Here is a 22,296-nt window from a genome sequence, read left to right as displayed (position 1 = left end):
TAGCTCAGTTTTTATAGCTAGATAAGGACCAGTTCTGCATTCATTCTTTAAGCCTGGTCTACAGTTAAAATTTAGGTTGACATAGCTACATTAGTCCGGGGTGTGAAAAAAATCCCATCCCTAAGCACCGTTGCTATGCCGACCTAACCCCCAATGTAGATGCAGTTATGTTGACAGAAGAATGTTTCCGTCGATGTAGCTACCATCACTCGGGGAGGCGGTGGTCCTACATGGACAGGAAAAACCCTTCAGTCAGTGTAGGCTGAATCTATATTACGGGGTTATGCCAGTTTAGCTACGGCACCCTACCAATGCCAGTGTAGTCTCCACAGTGCAGACATACCCTTAGACAAAACTAGTGACTTCATACATTCAGTCCCATGCATTGTCTTCTGTGGGAGTTTTGCCCAAATGAGTCCTCTGCTGCCAGATCTGTTGGTGTGATAGAAAGTACTGGTCTACTCTTAAAAGATTTAACAGTATAACCGTCTTTTAGGGGTGTTGCCAGTAAAAGACCTACTGTAGACACAGTTGTACTGATATAAAAGTGCCTTATAGCCACATAGCTTATTCCAGTTCCTGGACTGGAAAAAGCTATACTAGTATAAGCACTTGTATACCAGTATAACTGTGTCCATAAGCCCTGAGAGCATCAGCAAAGGTCTCTGTTGTTACCAGATATGATATTGTGGGGAAGCAGCTAGCTTCCTATTCTCTGAAAGATTAGCCTTTCTTCAATCTTGCTTCAGGTATCATCAGGATATAAGTTGATTCTCTTTTAAAGTCAACATTAGTAGTTCCATCAGGATCCAATTATTACTCAAATTTCAAGGTGTATCTCTGAGTTCATTCCCCTTATACTCCATAGCTATTTCTCACTAGAGTATTGAATTAACAGTTCTCAACCTTATCTGTCTGGCTCCACAAGGAAACTTTCACAGCGTTCCATTTCAGTATCTCCAAATTTTCCCATTTGCTCCATGCTGCACTGCTGAAGTTAGCACTGGCTAACACTCTCTTAGGCAATGTCTACAGTAGAAACCTTACAGTGGAACAGCTGTACCGATGCAGCTATGGCACTGTAAGATCTCTTGTGTAGCCATTCTATGCCGACAGGAGAGCTCTCACATTGACATAATTAAACCACCACCAACGAGCAGCAGTAGCTATGCTGGCAGGAGAAGCTCTCCCACTGACACAGCACTGTGAACACTACTACTTATGCCGGCAAAACTTATGTCATTCAGGGGAGTGGCTTTTTCACATCCCTGAGCGACATAAGTTTTGCCAACATAAGTGGTAGTGTAGACATGGCCTCAGCTGTTTCAAACTCTGCCTCTTTCATTTTCCAATTTACTCTTACTTTGATTCCCATGCACATGTAGCTATTCTTTGTACCTTCTAAAATATTGCTGTTTGTGTTGATGAATGTGCGGAGGTTTACAAAGCTAATCTAATGGTACTGTAACGGGGTACACTCACCTTTTGTAAGCGCCCCCTTGGCTAGGTGTGTGTGCCTGTACACTCTCTCTCCGATTGTCTCTGCTATGGGATAGAGCAGTGCTCCAGGACTCCTGCCCTGGAGACAATGTATTTGCCTTCTGGGGCGTCCTGGTTATAGCTCTCCAGCTGGGCCACTATAGTTCAGTTCCCCCTCTGGGGTGCTTCAATGTCCAGGCCACTTCCTCCAGTGGCTAATGGTGGGGTGGGGGGAACCCAGGCTTGCCCACTATTCCGGGTCCCAGCCCAGAGACCCTGTAAGTAGCAGCCATCTGCTGTGTCTCTTTAACTATGTCACATGGCTTCTCTAATTCCCTGGGCCACTTCCCCACAGCCCTGCACCATCTTCATCCTTAGCTCAGGGCCTTAGCCTAATGGAGTCTCAGCAACCAGCTCAAGGCTCCTTCTCGCTCTCCCCAGCTTCTAGCAGCGCTGCTCTGTCTTGAGGTTCTGTAGCTCCTCCAGCCAGCCACACCCCTACAGCTCCAGCAAGGAACTGAACTCCCTTTGACGGCCCTGCAGCTCTTCTTATACTTGGCTGCTGGGCCCTAATTGGCTGGATCCCACACAGCCCCTCTAGGCAGCTTGGAGACCCTCTCCACTGCCCTCTTTTGGGGTGTGGTGTGGCAGGGCATGAGGCCTCCAGCAGGGGGCCTCAGAGAGTCTGGTATACCCCGTCACAGGTGGTATTAATTGTCAAAGGAAAATTGGCTCTGTCTTCAACTGTTTTGCTAGTTGTCAGTCATGGTAGCATGAAAGTAAATAAATACCTTTAATGTTAGAACATAAGGACATAAGAATGGTCATACTGGGTCAGACCAATGGTCCATCTAGCCCAGTATCCTGTCTTCCAACAGTGTCCAATACTGTTGGAAGTATCCAACAGATACTTCAAAGAGAATGAACAGAACAGGGCAATTATCAAATGATCCATCCTCTATCATCTAGTCTCAGCTTCTGGCAATCAGAGCCTACGGTGCACCCAGCACATGGGGTTGCATCCCTGACCATCTTGGCTATTGGTGGACCTATCCTCCAGAAACTTACCTAATTCTTTTTTGAACCCAGTTACTCGTTTGGCCTTCTCAACATCCCCTGGTAATGAGTTCCACAGGTTGATGGCATTGTGTGAAGAAGTACTTCCCTTCGTTTTAAACCTGCTGCCTTGTAACAAGACAGCCACCTCCTGTATGCCACCTTATATCACCTAGAGTCATGCTACAGGTAGCCTGTCTCAGTTTCTCATCTTGGACTATTCAAATAAAACTTCACACAGGCTTTATGTGGTCAAAATACCCCTCCTTGAGGACTGGGTTTATTCATATAAAATGAACTCCACACAGAACTTAAAATCCCAGAACAAAGTCCATCCAAAAGTCCACACAAAGCAAAGGCTTCTCTTCCTCCTCCCAGGCGTTCCTGCCTGGGGCCTGTCCGGCTTTGGCAGGCCACTCCCAGGCCCAATTCTCTGCTAGACCCCCCCCCTCACTTCTGGCACACGCTGATCCTTGATCATTCCCCACATCTTCCTGCTGCCCTTTATAGGGGAATCATCTGTCCTTCATCAGGCCCCATCAGGTTGCTAACGCAGCACAGGTGTGATTCCTTAGTAATCAGGGTTGACCAGCCCCAGGCCTTCCAGGCATACCACCCTGTTACAGTCCCTCAAGTTTGTAGGTAGAACAAGAAGTGTAAAGTATATCCTATATGGCCTAACCAGTTACAAACTAATTTAAAAGTTATAATGGACAGGGCCTTTAGCCTTAGTATTTTCATTGAAAAGGTTATTTAAAAATAAAAATAATCAGCATCCTTTTTCTAACTTTCAGGGAAACTAGAGATAAAAATCTAATAATGCCTATGTAAAAAAAAATATGAATTTCTGATGGCAACTTATAAGCAGGTTTAGTAAGCTAAACAGAAGATAAAAATGCTGACAGAGTGAGTAACAAACAGATGAGAGCAGTTTGAGAGGTTTCAGAACTGAATGTTTTCATTGAAAACTTGCAGTAGATAATCCATCCCATCCTCACATATATGACAAAAGGCTCAAGGCAGACACTCAAGTACTGTACAAAGCAACAGAAAAAAAACCCCAAATGTTATTTTATGTAGCTACCTGATAGCTCTGATAACTTTAGTACAAATTTTAGTGTGTTTTTAGTAATGTGTGAAAATGTATGAACCTTCTTATTCCTACAAACCCATTGTTATAATTGCTGACTATTTAAGTACTCAAAGTTCCTGTGGAGTCTGAGAGCTGACAAATACTAAGAAGTCAATAGTAATGTCAGAATAGGTTTTACAAGCCATATGCCCCGGAACAATGTACATGAGCATGTGGGAACAATGTGGTCATAAATAATTTTATCATCTACACTTAACAGTGTAAAAGGCCAGATAAAGTATCTCCACCCAGTTAAATTATAGGAGCTAACCTTTGCTCTTTCTCTTGTTGCTAAACAGTGGCAGGAAACTTTAGCTGAAGCTCACACACATAGGGGCTCGTTCACCTGCACATCTACCAATGTGATATATGCCATCATGTGCCAGCAATGCCCCTCTGCCATGTACAAACCAGACAGTCTCTATGCAAAAGAATTAATGGACACAAATCTGACATCAGGAATCAAAATACTCAAAAACCAGTGGGAGAACACTTTAACCTGTCTGGTCATTCAGTGACAGACCTGTGGGTGGCTATATTACAACAGAAAAACTTCAAAAACAGACTCCAACGAGAGACTGCTGAGCTAGAATTGATATGCAAACTAGACACAATCAACTCCGGTTTGAATAAGGACTGGGAATGGCTGAGCCATTACAAACATTGATTCTATCTCCCCTTGTAAGTATGCTCACACTTCTTATCAAACTGTCTGTACTGGGCTATCTTGATTATCACTTCAAAAGTTTTTTTTCTCTTAATTAATTGGCCTCTCAGAGTTGGTAAGACAACTCCCACCTGTTTATGCTCTCTGTATGTGTGTATATATATCTCCTCAATATATGTTCCATTCTATACGCATCCGAAGAAGTGGGCTGTAGTCCACGAAAGCTTATGCTCTAATAAATTTGTTAGTCTCTAAGGTGCCACAAGTACTCCTGTTCTTCTTTTTACTGCTGGTTAAGGTCACAAAGATCATTTTATATTTGATGGATATGATCAATATTTTATTTACAAAGCAGTAAAGGGTCACAGATATAATCAAACTGACTACTGTGAAGGTTTTCCATGTCAGAAAACACAAAGCTCCTGCAGTCTTTCAAAATTTCAGGTGCAACAATCATTCCTACAATGAGCCTGAAGTGATACCAGTGTGCAACAACTCACAGTTGACTAGGTCTGAAAGATAGGCAATTTTCAATAGATTTTAGTGTAGGCATAGTCAATATACCAATTGTTACCACACAGATGAATATTTTTTCTTTAGACAGAAACTACAACAATCAAGATTTTGTTTGCATCTTTTACCATGACTTAATCATCCGCATTAACCATTCCATTTCATACACAGGATAAAAGTGTTCAGGTTTCCCTTATGGTTAAATGCAACTCCCACAAGCATATCCTTTCTCTGCCCTCCCAACTCTTCACCATCAATACTGTCATTTAAAACAAGGAAGGCTTTTAAAGCACTGGAATGAAATCATTCTTTCCTAGGAAGTGCAATAAATAGTAAATGATAAATATGTGATTTAATCAAATTCTACTCTTAGGGTTTGTCTACCTTAAAAATGTTTTGCACTGGTTTAATTGCTAATTATGCCTATGAAACCTCAGTGAAGAAAATGGGGTTGCATGGAGTGCTTAATTTGTAGTGAAAGAGGTGCTGGAACTACGGTGACCAGACGTCCGGATAAAATTGTAACTGACCCAATATTTAGTTGTTTGTCCCGCGTCCCAACCAAGGTACAGTTGGGATGCCATTTGTCCTGATATTTCGGCGTGGAGCGGGAATGGACTGGTCACCCTAGCTGGCAGGCTCCCTACCTGGCTCTGCACAGCTCCTGGGAAGTGGCCACCAGGACCCTGCGGCCCCTAGGCACAGGGGCAGCCAGGGGGGTTTCCGTGTGCTGCACCCGCCATGAATGCCAGCTCTGTTGCGGGCAATGGGAGCTGTGGCGGAGGGGCGCAGACCCCCCTGGCCGCCCCTATCCCTAGGAGCCAGAGGGACCTGCCAGCTACTTTCTGGGAGCCGCCCCAGGTAAGCGCTGGCGGGACCCAACCCCTGGCTGGCTCCAAGGGTCAGAAGTGGCAGGGAGTTCTGCACGCTGCCCACAAGTCCTGCCCCCGCAGCTCCCATTGGCATGGTTCCTGGCCAATGGGAGCTGCAGAGCCGGCACTTGTAGCAGACGCAGCACGTGAAGACCCCTCTGGCTGACCTTGACCCTAGCAACCAGAGGGACCTGCCAGGTGCTTCCCAGGAGCCACCCCAGGTAAGCACTGCTGGGACACAGCTCTTCCCCTCCCCCACTACCCAGTGGCTTTCCCCACAGCCCCGCCACAACTACATAGTGCCCCACACAGGCCCGCACTGCCTAGCACCCCAAAACACACAAACCTCCCCCATTGCCCTCCACCCCCTCACAGTCCCACACCACACCACAGGCCTCCCAGACACTCACTTCCCCACACCCTGCCTCCTGCCCTGGCCACACTCACCAGGAGGCAGGCTGTTCTGTATGGATCCAGATTCACCACTTCTCTGGGGACACACACAGCATCCACCACGCCTGATTGCCCCCCACACACATGCCCTCGGGTGCTAGGACGGATGGACAGCTCCAGGAAGGAGCCACAGCCCACTTCGCTGGCCTCACAATGACACCAGCCTATTTTCAAGGGAAGAAATAGGTCGGGGAGGAATAAAGCCTGCGGGGGGTGGGGGGGGGGGAGAGAACTCCAAGAGGGGACAGTGTGAAAAGCACAGAGAGGCGGGGATGCCCAGGGGCCCAGCAAACAGGGAATGGAGCCCAGGAAGGGGAGAGTCTTAGAGGGGGGCACTGGAGCCCATGAATGTAGGGGGCTGGAGCCTGTGAAAATGGGGGGCCCACAGGGGGGACAGAGCCAATTGAGGTGGGGGCTGCTGGAGCCCCTGAAGCAGGGGACGGAGCCCATGGGGGGCAGGGTTCACGGGGCGCTGGCTGTGTGAGGCAACTGGGGGAGAGGGACAGCCCTCCCCACATATGGACTGCTGCTGGGTCCGAAGCTCCCAGGCTCATCCACTGCTGCCTTTCACCAGCGGAGTCTCATTCGCTCTGGGAGGAGGGAGGCTGCCTGTTGTGTGCACATTTGAACCTCACCCCCTCCACAGCGCACGCCCCACTTTGCTGCCAAGGGCCTTGCGCCAGCACCTGGGAGTGCGCACGCACCAGGAGTCTGGTGGAGCGTGCTCAAGCTGCTACTGCTGCAGGGGCAGGAGTGGGCTCTGCACTGAGTGTCCCGGTGCCCTGTGCATCAAGCGGGGGGGAGGGGTCGGGGGTAGAGAGGAGCTGGCAGGTGGGGCTGGGAGCGGAGAGGAACCAGTGGGCTCAGCGGGGCCTGGGAGCGCAGTGCAAGTGAAGCAGGCCACACCGGGGCCCCTTCTGCGTATGGGCCCAGCGCCACTGAGTCACCATTGTAAACTCGGTACTGGAAAGAGCTGCCCTTTCCTTGAGGCTGAGAACAAAAGTCACGCTTCAAGTCAGCTGTCACCAGCCAGCTCTTTGTGACCAGGCTTAGTGCTGCACCAGATCCAGACCCACTCTTGGCGAAGCAGCTTTGGGATCCGAACGATCCAAAGTGAACTGAAGTCGACCATTTATTTTAAGGGGTGGAGCAGCACCCCCAGAAAGCTCTGCCATCAAGGAGACTCACTCTGCAGAGACAACAGAGAGGAAAACCCACCCCCGTCAATTGAGCCCGGGCGGCTGCTGACCCCCAGCCCAGCCCCAGGGCTGGAGTGTTCCAATGGTTCTCGGCACCCAGGGCTGAATGACAGCCCTGGAGCGGAACCCCTTTTGGGTGCCCCTAAGAAGGGCTGGGCAGGGCAGCTCGCAGGAAGTCCTGGTTCGCAGAGCCAGGCAGGAAGTCCCCAGCAGCCAGCTCTGTGGATGCAGCGGAAGGGCAAGAACTGCCAGCTGAAATGAGATGCGGCTCCGTGTTCAATGGGGGAGGCTGCTAGAATTGGAGTTGCCATTTCTAAGCTTTTTTTTTTTAACCACCTGTTTTTGGACAGGGGGGGGGGGTGGAAGGGAGGGGAGCAGGTGCCCCGTGGAGGTAATAGCTGCATCCTCTCCCCAGCAGTGTGTGTGCAGACCGGCCCAACTAGCTCATAGCGGAGCCAGGGAAAGGACATGCCTAGCCATGCTGGGGGCAGGGCTGCAGAGGCTGCTGCTAGAGCTCTGCATGTGCTGATTCCACCCAGGGCAGGCCCGGGCTGAGCTGCTGCCCAGGTCACTTAGCCACACTGGCGAGCAGGGGCTGCACCTGGGGGCATGCACCTGATTGATGTACAATTGGGACGCCATGCTTGACATAAACCCAAAGTTTGCCTTTGTGTAAGGGGACCGTTGCCCCTTACTAACACTCAGTGGGGGTGTTTTGGTTGGCTAGCTCCCAGCACTAAAAGGGGAGGGGTCGATGGGAAATCAGGACCCTGAGACTGACAGTCCCCAGGAACAATGGCAAGAGGCCAATGCTCCAGGTCAGCCTGATTGACAGGGCGGGCAGGCCAATCAGCATGACAGGAGGCCAGGGTGGGTCCCGTCCTCCATGTGAGTTGGAATTGCCTGGGTCAGACTGAGTGGGGCCAAGCTAAGGAGAAAGCAGGGGCCCAAGCTGAGCTGGAGAGCAGAACCGGGCCAGATCCAGAGGGGCCAGAGACTCAGCCACGGAGCCAGAGACGCAGCCCAGGGAGAGCAGATCCTGTGCTGGGAGCAGAGCTTCAGCCACAGAGCCAGGTGTGGTGAGCAAGTGGGGCCAGCCAAGGGGGGACCTTGGGCAAAGGGCCCAGCACAGAAAGACACCCCCAGACAAGAGCCCTTGCAGGCCAGACTGGGAGGGGGACCTTAACCTGATGGGGGGCTGACGCTGGGGAAAAGGGTCCCACCACTCAAAGCCCGGAGGTGTGTGGCCACCACCATTGCAAGTGTCCAACCTGCAGCATCCCTGCAGCAGAGCCAGGGCCTGAGAAGGAAATCTGGGACCTACAAGGAACAGACTGCGAAATGCCCTGATGTCCAGAGACACTGTTTGTGATGTTCCCTGTCACAGAGCGGGTGTTTTCCTTTAACCTCTCCCATTTTTCCTTATTCTTTTATTTAGATTGTTAATTAAACAACTTGTATTTGCTTTAAATTGTATGGAATAATCAGTGGGTCAGGGAGGTGCCCAGTGCACAGAGGGTACCCCGGAGTGGGGACACCCTAGCCCCTGTCCTAGGTGACCACAGCAGGGTTGGGGGTTGAGCCCCCCAGGAATCCTGGGCCCAGCCTTGTTGGGGTTACGAGGACTCTGCCAGACAGGAGAGTGGAAGGGGAGCCCTCAAGGGCAGGGAGGCCTCTGGGTAAAGGGAGTGGGAGCGAGGACTCAGATCCTTTCGCTAGCCCACTTCACTGGGGTAGTGCAGAAGCCAGGGAAGTTCCCCACAATAGCGAGACCATTCCCCTGCTTACATTTGCACAGAGGAGTGTTAGACTTTCTCTTATAGAGCTCATATGCTCTATTCCCCAATGTCCTGTAGCATCTCTAGGGGTAGTGCTAGTATGTGTGTTATTCGTGTGTTGGGCATTGCTCATAGAGGGCATAGTTCAGATTGCATTGTAGGCGTGGTGTGCACCTTAATTATTCATTTCCTGATTGTAAGCTGTTAGTTAGCTCCATGCATCTCAGCAGATGTTTCCATCCTCCCTCCTTGGGGTATGTCTACAGTGGGCCACTGTAACACTTCAGTGTAGACAGTACATATGCTGATGGGAGGGATTCTCCCATCAGCATAGGCATTCCACATCCATGAGAGATGGGTAGCTAGATCGATGGAAGAATTCTTCTGTCGATCTAGTACTGCCTACAGTGGGGGTTAGGTCATCTTATCTACAGCCCTCATGGGTGTGGATTTGTCACACCCCTAAGCAATGTAGATAAGCCAACTTAATTTTCTAGTGTAGATGAGGCCTTGGTCTCAGCAATGTGGTTGGCTGAATGCTCCCAGCATGCCTGTTCTCAGCTGAAAACTACAATCTCGGTGCTATACACTATGCCACACACTGAACAGGCTCATTCCACTCCTCACTCATCTGTGCATTGTACTGTATGCTTGTTTTATGCCAGAAGCTTGCCTGTTGTCAGCTCCCTAACTCCTCTCAGCACTGTGTGCCTGTTCCATGCACTGACCATGCTCATTCCCAGATCCCCATCCTGGGCTCAGCACTGTGGGGGCATGTTTTGAAAGGGAGACAGAAATGGGGGGTGTATAGAAGTGAGGACATTCAGCAGGGCTGAGCTGAAGCACCTCTATATCCTCTTCTACCACACAGCTTAACTACACTCCTCTGACCTCACTCTCCCTCCAGAAGCATCATCATCAGGAGGGAAGAGTGAGCCTGGAACCACTCCCTCGCTGCTCGACACAGGGGAGTTCTAGGCTCCTTCCCCTAATCGGGGAGCAGCCGTGGGGGGGAGGAGGGCAGAGATGACTTCACTTCCCTTTCCCGGAGCATGTCATTGTCAATATGCCCAGCTTTCCCCCTTCCCCACTATATTCTTGCTCTGTCAGCTCTCCTCAGCTCCCAGTGCATAAAGTCCCTTTGAAGACCATCCCTTATTCATTGAGATATCACAGAAAAACTATTTTTCTGGAACCTCAGTTCTCCATCAAAGCTCTAGCCCCTGAATTGGGTTTTCAGAAACACGGCATTTGAGCGAGCCTTGTACTACTGAGGATTGTTGTGTAGGGATATGCTGGCCCGTTAATAGCTGTGCTGGAGAACAGCCCTAGAGGTTGGCAAAGGGGCAGAGCCATCACGCTGCATCCTCCCAAACTCTACACTCCCTGCCCTGATCCAACACACCCCACAGTCACACTCACTGCCCCAATCACACTTATTCCCTAGCTTGGCACCGAAATAGTTATAATGATCTGAAAATATTATGAGCCGGTCATGTTGTGGGGAATGTATAGCAGGAACCCTTTGACCAAAAGACCATGCAACTTGCTTTTCTTTGACCACATTCAGTCCTACTGTTCAGGAAAGAGTGAAGGACATGAGCCATGACTGCATTACTCTTGGCTCTTTCATCTATTTAGTTAATGCTAATTGCTTTGACAATACTTATAAAGCAAAATCAGAGTCTGCACATGGGATTTAGAGCACTTTAAAGTATTGCTCTTAAAACAGAAATATTGGTCTCAGAGCAAGACTTCCAAAAGGCGCCCCCCTCAAATGCAGATAGAGAGCAACTGGTGTGCACAGCACATGATCTCTCAAAGCTGCCAAGGGTAGGGCTCAAATTCACAGTGCCTGGGTACAGCTCAAGTTCAGCGGCCACAACATGTCACCTTGAGCCTCCCACTTACTGTGACAACAGACTGCCTGCAAATCTTCTAGCTTTTAACAGAGTCTGGTCTTGCTACACATGTGCATTTCACTCTCTTAGGTATGTCTATGCTGCAGCAGCTAAAGTGACAGCTATTGTGCTGCAGCTGTGCTGCCACTGTAGCGTAGATGCTTCCTACATCAAGGGAAGAGGTTTTTCTGGTGATGTACATAATCCACCTTTCTGAGACGTGGTAGGTAGGTAGGTATGTAGGTAGACAGAATAATTCTTCCATCAACCTAACTGTATCTACAGTGAGGATTAGATTGATCTAACTATAGAGCACTGGGTGTGAAATTTTTCACAGCCCTTAGCAACGTAACTAGGTCGATCTACGTTTTGGTGTAGATCATGCCTTAGGCATGACTAGTATGTGCCAACCTGGAGGATTAGAGCCATGTTTGAACCCCAGCTGTGTGCAATAAAACATTAGAAGAACAAGGTGATTTTGTAAACAACTGATTTTGTAGGAGCCAATTGCTCAGATGACTACAACTCACTAAGCCGGTCCTGCACCCTCATGAGGCACAGCAAATTTCAACACAGTCCAAGTCAGCACGTGGATTTTAGAGCACCTAGAATAGTTAACCTGTAGACAAAAAGCATCACTCAACCTTAGTTACACAGAGCTGCAATTGCTATATTTTAGATTTATAATTCTTCATTGTCCTGCAGGTAGAGCACTGTGCTTGAATTATAATAAAGTTGATGTAATTTCCCCAAATTACCACTAAGGCTACTTATATGGAGTAGTTTGTGCTGTCATGCTTGTGGTAGACAGAGCCTATGCATCAGAGAGTTTGGTTTCCTCTGCTGTGGCAAATTTAGACCAACAACTAATTTCAGCAACTTCAGTGGTACGTGCGAGTCCACAAGCAAGCCAGTGAAGTGTTGTATGTCGTTAGTATTTACAATAATGTGTACATCTTAGAATAATAGAATTGTAATACTGGAAGAGACTTCGAGAAGTCATCTAGTCCAGTCCCCTGCACTCATGGCAGAACTAAGTATTATCTAGACCATCCCTGACAGGTGTTTGTCAAACCTGCTCTTAAAATCTCCAGTGATGGAGATTCCACAGCCTCCCTAGGCAATTTTACTCCAGTGCTGAACCACCCTGACAGTTAGGAAGTTTTTCCTAATGTCCAACTTAAACCTCCCTTGCAGCAATTTAAGCCCATTGCTTCTTGTCCTATCCTCAGAGGTTAAATAGAACAATTCTTCTCCCTCCTCCTTTTAACAACCTTTTACGTACTTGAAAATTATCATGTCCCCTCTCACTCTTCTCCAGACTAAACAAACACAGGTTTTTCAATCTTCCCTCATAGGTCATATTATATAGACCTTTAATCACTTTTGCTGCTCTTCTCTGGACTTTCTCCAATTTGTCTACCTCTTTCCTGAAATTCAGACCCTAGAACTGAGCACCATACTCCAGTTGAGGCCTAATCAGCATGGAGTAGAGCAGAATTCCTTCTCGTGTCTTGCTTACAACACTCCTGCTAATACATCACAGAAAGGTCTGCTTTTTTTGCAAGTGTTACATTGTTGACTTATATTTAGCTTGTGATCCACTATGATCCCCAGATCCCTTTCTGCAGTACTCCTTTAGTCATTTCCCATTTTGTATGTGTGCAAATGATTGTTCCTTCCTAAGTGGAGTGCTTTGCATTTGTCCACATTGAATTCCATCCTACTTTTCTTCAGAACATTTCTCCAGATCATTTTGAATTTTAATCCTATCCTCCAAAGCACTTTCAGCTCCTCCCTAGTTGTATCATCAGCAAACTTTATAAGTGTACTCTCTATGCCGTTATCTAAATCATTGATGAAGATATTGAACAGAACTAGACCCAGAACTGATTCCTGTTGGACCACACTCGATATGCCCTTCCAGCTTGACTGTGATCTACTGTAACTACTCTCTGGGAACTGATCTCCAAACAGTTATGCACCCAGTTTATAGTAGCTCCAACGAGGTTGTATTTCCTTAGTTTGTTTATGAGAAGGTCATGCAAGACAGTACTAAAAGCCTCACTAAAATCAAGATATACCATATCTACTTATTTTCCCTCCCTCCACCCCCCCCCTCCAAGAAATCTATTAGGTTGGTTTGACATGATTTGTTCTTCCAAGCTGCTAGTTACTTATCACTTTATTATCTTTTTTGTTTGCAAGTTGATTGCTTAATTATTTGTTCCATTATCTTTCAAGGTACTAAAGTTAACCTGATTAGTCTGTAATCCCCCAGGTTGTCCTTATTTCCTCTTTATAGATGGACACTATATTTGCCCTTTTCCAGTCCTCTGGAATCTTTCCCATTTTCCATGACTTTTCAAAGATAATCACTAATGGCTCACATACCTCTTCAGTCAGCTCCTTGAGTATTCTAGAACTCAGGCACCCACTTCCAATTGTCCCGGGGGGTGCTCAACCCCCACTCAGCCCTAGGCCCCACCCCATCCCTTCCCCCATGCTCCCACCCCCGCCTCTTCCCACCCCACCACTGGCCCCGCCTCCATTCCACCCCTTCCCCCAATGCCCCACTCCTGCCCTGCCTCTTCCCACCCCACTTCCCCAAGCACGCCCCATCCCCACACCTCCTCCTCCCTCCCAGTGCCTCCTGCACACCGCGGAACAGCTGGTAACGCAGGCAGGAGGCACTGGGAGGGAGGGGGACAAGTTGATCGGCAGAGCCGTTGGAAAGCAGGAGGCGCTGGTAGGGAAGGGGAGAGATTGGCTGCCAGTGGGTGCTAAGCACCTGCTAATTTATTTCCATGGGTGCTCTAGCCCTGGAGCACCCAGGGAGTCAGAACCTACATTCTCCAATGTATTTCATCAGGCCCTGGTGACTTGAAGACATCTAACTTGTCTAAGTTAAAAATTAACTTGTTCTTTCCTTATTTTAGCCTCTGATCCCACCTTATTTTCCACTGGCATTCACTATTGCTACTAACCTTTTTGGTGAAAACTAAAACAAACAAGTCATTTAACACTTCTGTCATTTCCACATCTTCCATAGGACTCGTCTTTAGGGAGGACAAGAGCATGGGAAATATTCCAAACCCATCATCATACTTAATCTATTGATGCCAGCTGAAAGCAAAATGTGTGTTACAAGTGCTATAGAAAAGCATAATGCAGAGGAAACTAGATCTCAGCAAGGGCAGCAAAATCCTGATATCTGGGGGGAATTTAGCTCTTGCCTACACACAAAAACTTCACCAATTTAACTAAACAGATTTAGTTACATTGGTGCAATCCTCTTGTATGGACACTCTTAAGTCACTCCGTTATAGCTGAAAAAAACTGACAAGCCAAATTAACATAAGGCATTCTTAAGCTGATTTAAGTGTCCTCACAGGGGAGTTGTGCCAATTTAGTTAAAATCAGGACAATTTGCATGTGTAGACAAGGTCTTAATTTTCAGTTCTAGTCACAGATATAGATTAACAAAGTTTCATGAAGTTTATTTGCTAGTTCTCTGGTAAGTACTTACTAATTGACTGGGTAGGGCAACTAAGGCCTGATCTACACCTAAAAATGAGATCAACCTAGCTACACTCAGGGCTGTGAAAGATTTCACACTCTGTGAACATAGTTAGGTCAACATAAACCCCCATCATAGATGAGCTAGATTGACAGAAGAATTCTTCTGTCAATCTAGCTATCCTCTCTCAAAGAGATGGATTAACTACATCGACAGAAAAACCCCTTCTGTCAATACAAGAAGCAGCTATACTACGTGCCATTGTAGTGTAGAAATACCCCAACACTTGGCTATTTGACCTTTAAACAACTTTTGCCAGTCCTTTGAAAAGGAGAAGGCTAAAAAGAACACAGGACTCAGCTGAGTTTAAGAGAAACAAGGTGGTCAGATTAGAAATGTAGAGACACCAAGGAAGTCTCTTTCATTAAGGGACAGACCCTGCAAACACTTGCTCACATAAGTACTCTGTTTTTAATACTATAGTTAATCTACATTAGCCAAACATGAGTTGCCCCTCAGCTTGGTTAGAAGTACTTTGGTAAGGACTGCCAGGAGTAGGGGTTTCCAGGGTAGCCCTTACTGCTCCACTGACAGTAACAACCAAAGACAGTGGACATCTGTAGTGAAATTGACAAGGATACATGCTCTAGGGAGCACCCAAAACAAGGCCTTAAAATAAATAAATAAATAAGTAAAATGGTCTCAACCTTCTGCTTCCTGAATTTAGTAGCTGAGTAGACCCCCAATCCTTCATGCTGATCTGCACAGGCTAACATTTGACTTCAAGGGGCTCCTCATGGGTGCAAGAGTTTGCCCCTACAGAATAGCTTGTAGTCTCAGGGCTTAGATCACCCATAACTCACTTCAAAGAAAAACACATTTGGGATAAGTGCGCTATGTCCTTGTCACCCAACTTCTGGGAGAAGGAAAGAGAAAGAAGAATAGATCCAGAAAAGGCTGCAGCAGAGCTATGAGCAATAGTGCTACTAAGTATGATGATGCAGATTTGTTGGTTAGAAGACAAACAGGTTATCCAAGTAGGTATCTCATTCCCTCTGCCCCATATCAAGGCAATTCCTCAACATAAAACTATCCTTTGAGGTGTTTTGACCTTCCTAAAAGGTCAACCCAAAAAATTTAGGTAACAAGCATTTAGGTAACTTTCAGGGGTTTATCTTAAACTAACTTACCTGAGAACAGTTTGGGGCCTGAGGCAAAGGAATATGTCGATTACGCTTAGATGGAGTCTGTATAAGATTCAAACTGGACTGTACCACAAAGTCAAAATCTGGATCTGAACTTTCCCCAAGTTTGCTGGGGCTCTGTGGTTTTGGCTTGGCTTGGGCCTATCTCTGTTCAGCATGATGTGTATTGCATATTTAATTATGTAGATGTGACCACAGAATGCTAATGGATGCATTGCATAAGTGTACAGATAAGATCCAATGAAACTCTGAACCTTTGGAGGATTGCCCATCAGCGTGTTGTATTTATCATTAGGACTCCATCCTAAGATTTGTGTACTCGTGCTATCCAAAGTTATATCTTAAATGATAGCTTATTCTGAATGCTCTGAAACTGCCACAAATGCATTTTTTTTGGGGGGGGGGGGGGAGAGGAGGGGAGAGAATGCAATGCTGTAATGGAGAGGTAGAAAGCAAAGCTATGAAGGAATCCCAGTCAAAAGTTCAAACCAGCATGTCGTCACGTGGCATTTAGGGTTGAGCCTACTGGCTGAATAAGCACAGATTTAAAATATTTCTCACATCTGAGGTGACTGTAAACTTGGGCACAAAGCAGATGCCATAGCTCCACTCTGCTGGGAAATGTGGAGAGAGCAGAGCATGCTCTCCCTCCCATCCATGGCAACTCAGGGATTGTCTACACTGACAGTAGCACTTAGTGAAGACACTATCTATGCTGATGGGAGAGCTTCTCCTGTCAGCATAGGAACTCCATGTCCCTGAGAGGCAGTAGCTATGTTGACAGCAGAAGCCCTCCTTTTGACATAGCACTGTCTACACCGGGGGTTAGGCTGGTATAACTATATCACTCAGGGGTGCGGAAAATCCACGCCCTGAGCGATGTAGTTATACCAACATAAGTTGGTAGTGTAGACCAAACCTCGAAGTGACTATGGCTTTATGGCTCTGGATGAGGTGGGGAGCAGATAGGAAGAGAAGAGAAAGTTTCCACTCGCCGTGGACGGCAGGTTCCATGCACAATTTGTATCCAGGTATCCACCAAGTTAACATTGCTCCTTGCATTATTAGCTTCCGCTCCATGCCTGTATCCTCCTCACAAAAGGCACAAACATTTCCTTTGTGCAGGCATGGGCAGAGAAGCCAATGGTTGAATGCCCTGAGGCTGAGGGGGCCATTAGAAACTCCACTGGATTTTCCTGAGTTCTTCATCTTCCTCTTGTGGGTATCACCATCTGATGTGTCTCAAAATACATAACTACCACTAGTGCAGGGTGTGCATTTCAGTTTAGACAACTGAAGGAGATAAACTGCAAAGAAAACTCACAGAAGTACTCCACATCCTCACGGGTAAAAATCATAGTCAATATTAACACCAAGATTTGGTTATTTTTAGATAAGTGTCAGAAAACAGGACATAATACAATATTTAGTAATAACCTATATGTCTGATGTACACATACATCAAAACCCATGTCTTTACAGCAGTGGGAGGAGAAGGCAGGAGTTTGGATTCAATGCTTGATATCATGGTTATAGTTCACCACTAGATGGCAGTTAAGTAGCATTAATTCTGTCATTTAACTGCTACATATAGTTTCCAGGAAATGCAACTAACATACATTAGCATTCTCATGTCTCCAGGCTGTTAAAAAGCATCTCTGCATGTGCACTCTGGGTGTGAAAACTGCAGAATGAAGCAGACTGGTTTTGTCATCCCAAGAACTAATGAGAAACTCTTCTACGGCCCTGATGCATATATAGTACATATTTCCCAATTTTACCACAATTCTGAGTATCACAGTAATCTATTTTTAATTGTATTACTTTGTCCAGAAGAAAGATGCTGCTTATAATGAATATTTACAGTCACTTTTTACAATATGCATCAGGCTTCAATAACATAAGAAATCCTCACCCATCTCAAATCTATAATTTGACTAGCTGAGATTTTTGTGATTTATAATTAATGCCGGCACTCCACATTTTTGTAGAAGTATAATGGTCATTCTGACAAACAGGAGGCAGCAGAACATATCATAATCTTCTGATTTTATAAACTTTTCATCTGGGATACAAAAGGGAGAGACCTTATGTACAATGTTTTTGTTTTGTTTTTGGGCGCACTGGTGCAGTTAAACCAATGTAGTTGTATACCCTTAGCACAGATGGGCTGCATCAGTCTAAACTGTGACTTGCACCAGTTGTACTTTGAAAGTTAGGTAAGTCACAGTTTAAACAGGTGCATGATGTCTACACTAGATTTCTGCACTGATTCAGCCTAGTGCAAAACCCACACTGTACATAAGACCTTAACTGTGTCCCATTTACTCAAAAATGAAGCACTATAACTGGCCACATCCATTGATAGTGGTAAGTTTTTAATTAGGTGCAATGAAATCAATTATAGTTAATAGCAACATATTAAGTCTCCGCCCATCATTTTAAAAACATTAATAGACAACTACAGGTAAAATAATTGACTGCTTTTGAAATATGCCTCCAAATATTTCATTAATTTACCAACAATCATTGCTGGTAATGCACAGTAAAAACAACTAGAGGTTTGATTTATGTTGTGCTTTTCAACCCCTTTGTGCTCTACAAACATTAACATTTTCTGGTCCAAGGGAAGAGTGCGACCTACTGAATTAACATGACTGGACGGAGCACCACTTACGTGTTCTTCAGCAATCTCCCAGCCAAGAACTGACCCAGCCAGTCCTGGCTTAGCTTGGTAAAATCCAACATGATCACGTCACAAGGTGGTATAACCGCAGGCCATAATAAACTGCCCTTGAAAATGTACTTGAGCAGCTTTGGTGCCAACACTTTCTTTAATATTAACATGCACAGGGAAAAATAATTTGATGTTAGCTTCCAAACCTGGTATTTAAATAAATTTTTAAAAAAATCATTGCTTGCTGGCTGTCAGCATATTTTAGCAGTAACAAGCTGCAACAGCTCCTAGCATTCAGGTTGTCATTTTTGTATGAATAAAAACAAACCTTGCAACTTAACATCTAACATATAGTGGGGTTTGCTTTCCTTCTTACCTCTTCCTTCTTTTCTTCGGTACCAGAAGCTAAATTGAGGCTCAGCTGAGAGTGGCTGCTTATGCCACTGTCTTCATTTCCATCATCATAGTACCCAGTTTGCACTGAGTCCTGGAGGCAAACAGGATTTCTCCCCAACTTCGGAGCAGGTAACTCAACTCTTTCCTCGCTTTCCATTGAGCTCAGTGACAGTGTACTGTGACGATCCGGGCAATGGAAATTAATATTGCACTTGACCTTCTCAGCACTGGGGCTCTGAGGTTTAGGGGCAGTGGGCCTAAGAGGAATGCTAGGCTGCTCAGACTCACACGTAAACTGGCTGGTACTTTTTGGTTCATCAGAGTCTTCATAAAACACTTCATTAGGAAGTGCACTAAAGTCGTTAAAAGCGTGTGAGGAACGGACATCATCTAAGACACATGATAATGTTCTGAAGCTGTTGGTCTCACCAGTAAATACATTTGTTTCAGTGTCTGTATCCTGAGAAACAGTTGGACTATGAAGATGTGGCGTTCCAGAAAAGGTAGAATCTGGACTGCACACAGGGGAAATGCACCTCCGTCTGTCATTTTCATTGCTACTAGAAACCCTGCGGGAGTAGTCATCATGTAGTCTGCTGTTTGGCCTTGTTCTCTGGTTTTGTTCATTCAGAGGAGTCATCGTGCTCTTAGGACCATCTTTCTTCCATGCAACATCTGTAACATTGCTTACAAGTTTCAAAACTCTGTCAAAATCCTTTGCTCTGATAGGGCTCTTCCAGCGTTTTGACCGTCTCTCTGGGTTTCCACTGGCTTTGTCGGAGTCAGCAGAGGAAGTGCTTCCTGTCCTTTGTGGCACTTGCTTTTCACTTGCAATCTTGAGGTCAGTGAGATTTGAGGTGGACTTTCGTTTGAACGAGCTCTTTTTCAGAAAGTTTAAGCTATCTGTGCTTTTGCTTCTCCTGTAGATAATCCTGTTGTTTTCAGGATCTTTCACTAAAATTTCACAGATCTTTGGCTCCTGGGTGATGGGAGACGTTGGCCTCGTGCAGTTCTGCTGACTCTGAATTTTATCGGTGTCTAATAAATTGATGCGGCCAACACCATAGGCGCGTCTGATACTGCGTGATCGGTGAGTATTCCTCAGGAAGGAATCATCACTTTCCTCTACATCAGAGCAATCAGAAGCCAAACCATCCACTGCATTATGGGAATCATGTAAAGGCCCTGAATAAGAATACCGGTTAGTCTGAACTCTCACCACTGCACCATTCGAGACATGTTTTCCCACAGTGTTCTCATTTAAGACATCTGAGCTTTCTCTGGCCTGAATTCCTTGAAGAACTGAAGATTTTAATTTCTTGAAAGATCCCATTTTTCTAATGGAAGACAAAGCATTCCACGTTGAAGAGCTGCCCATCACAATCAGAGAACGAGGCCTTTCCGAGTTGGAGGTAGTTCGTTTCCTAGGGGTGGAGAAAAAGCGCATGATTTTTGAAGGGCTGAGATGGTCATCTTGTATTTCCTCTTCAGCACTGTTGTTGCTATTGCATCCCCCATTGCTAGTTATACTTCTTGGTTCTTTATTATCCATTACTATACAGGTAACAGTGGTGCCATTTCCGCAGCCATTCTGAAATGTTGTCATGTCCTCAGTGCCATTAGCATGAGGGCAGAAGGTGCTATGGCTCAGATCCACAATACCATCTTCCTCAGTTGTCCCAGGTCCCAGCCCTTCATCTACTGCACCTCTTCTTGCCTTGTTTTCACATCTACTGTGTGAACTGTAGCTGAGCTCTTCAGACTGCACTGCCTGCATCAAGAAAACAAAGCCAGCAGTTAGCCATTTTCCCCCCCACAAAATTCCCTACGAAATGAGACATGGTTCCCTATGAATAAAATCAAGGACTATTAACTAAACAAAGCTATATCATGGGGCTCGGGGAAAAGCTGTTAATAGTTCACTTTAAACAACAAGAGGTATACTTATGTTCTGTTTAGTTATTTAAAAGACCAATTTAACTTAAATATGTTTTTGTTTATCTGACTCAGATAATCAAACCTACCTTAGCAGAGCAAATATACTGTAATGCTATGTGAGTTATTCTACCCAGTTTAACAATACATTTTAAGCAAATATAGTCCCACCTCTAAAGCACATTACATTATACTAACTATTGCAAGAAACAAAATTATAAGACTGAAACACAATGACAGATGCTTCAGCACTTGCCTTGCTCTTTCTTTTATACTTAACTTGAAGCAAAATGGAAACTTAAAAAAAAATACTATTCTGGGGGGGCAGAAAGGAGAGAGAGATCCAGCCATTTTTCTCATCACAGTACTAAGTTCCTAAATTCCAAGACACATGACCATATATGCAACCAAGGGGAAAGACTCGCATCAAAAAGACTGAATGCCTTCAGACTTATAAATTCCCTATCATGTGCCACCTACTCCTAGAATATTGTTGACATAATACAACAATAATAGAATATGTTTGTTGCTATCCAAGGGCCAAACTTTGATCACTTTACTCATGCATGGAGTATCACTGAAGTAATAAATGCAAGACACTCAAGTATCTCGTAATTTCCTTAGCAGACAAGCTTAAGTCAGTCAAATCTACAGCAATGTAATTTTCTCTAATAAAAGAAAAATATATAAGCAGGTATTTGAAGCAGTAAAAAAGTAGGCAACGACATATAAAAGCCTGTCCTGATGATGTGCTGTTAGAAGAATGACCTAGGGCAGCTGATGGTGGGATGTGATGCAGATGAGCACGGGAGGAAGCAGCACGTGTTGTGCTTCATGTACTACAAACAGACAAATTAGGATTCACTGGGTTGTGCTTTCCTGACCTTTTGGTTTATATACTATCCACAGGTGCTGGGAGGGATGGAAATTAAACAAGGGTGGTAAACAATTAATTAAAGTTCAGGGACCCTCAACCTTAAGCAGCTACTGCCCTTACCATGAGAGCAATGACAAGTTTCCTTGGTACTGTCAAATTTTGCTAGGGCCAGTGGGATCAGAAATAGCCCATTCCTCGATACCTGGGTCTTGGCCATAAAATAAAAAAAAGTAGGACATGTACAGATATACTAAACGAAAGAAGTACCCGTGAAATCTGCTCCTTACGATTAAAAAAAAAAAAAACAAAACTGACCAAGCTTCAGAGGGTAAGGTCTTGGTCTCAAGTAGTCATGTGAACTTTAAAGGCTAATTTGAAACAGGAAGTAAAAGCCCCCTAGCAACCAGAGAAGCCGGGAAGAAGCACTTAGGCACAGCGTGAAGTCAGAAAGCTTCCCCGTTCACAGGGTTTAAACAAGCCATTCCCATCACCTCTCCACACTTGGCAGGTCAATGAATATTAAAGGGAGAAGCCCCAGTTGTAAATGTACCAACCCTCCCCCACCCCGTGCACATATAAACAATTATCGCCACCTGGAGTACAGTACATTCAAAAGTGCATGAAGCTTTTTAATGG

At 45.7% G+C, this 22,296-nt stretch overlaps 1 protein-coding gene across 6 annotated transcripts in view; it reads right to left on the bottom strand.

Moving 5' to 3' along the window:
• Window positions 1-22,296, bottom strand: part of SPATA13 (spermatogenesis associated 13) — a 113,980-nt gene that overhangs the window by 48,538 nt on the left and 43,146 nt on the right. For all 6 annotated transcript variants that reach the window (XM_054015419.1, XM_054015418.1, XM_054015424.1 and 3 more), the window contains one exon: window positions 18,829-20,619. In XM_054015419.1, the coding sequence (XP_053871394.1) occupies window positions 18,829-20,454 (1,626 nt within the window). In that variant the 5' untranslated portion in view covers window positions 20,455-20,619. The remainder of the gene's footprint in view (window positions 1-18,828; window positions 20,620-22,296) is intronic.

This window comes from Malaclemys terrapin, chromosome 1 (assembly GCF_027887155.1).
Source record: "Malaclemys terrapin pileata isolate rMalTer1 chromosome 1, rMalTer1.hap1, whole genome shotgun sequence".
NCBI lineage: Eukaryota > Metazoa > Chordata > Testudines > Emydidae > Malaclemys > Malaclemys terrapin.
The sequence above is the reverse complement of the archived record's forward strand: the minus strand, read 5'-3'. Positions and strand labels throughout refer to the sequence as shown.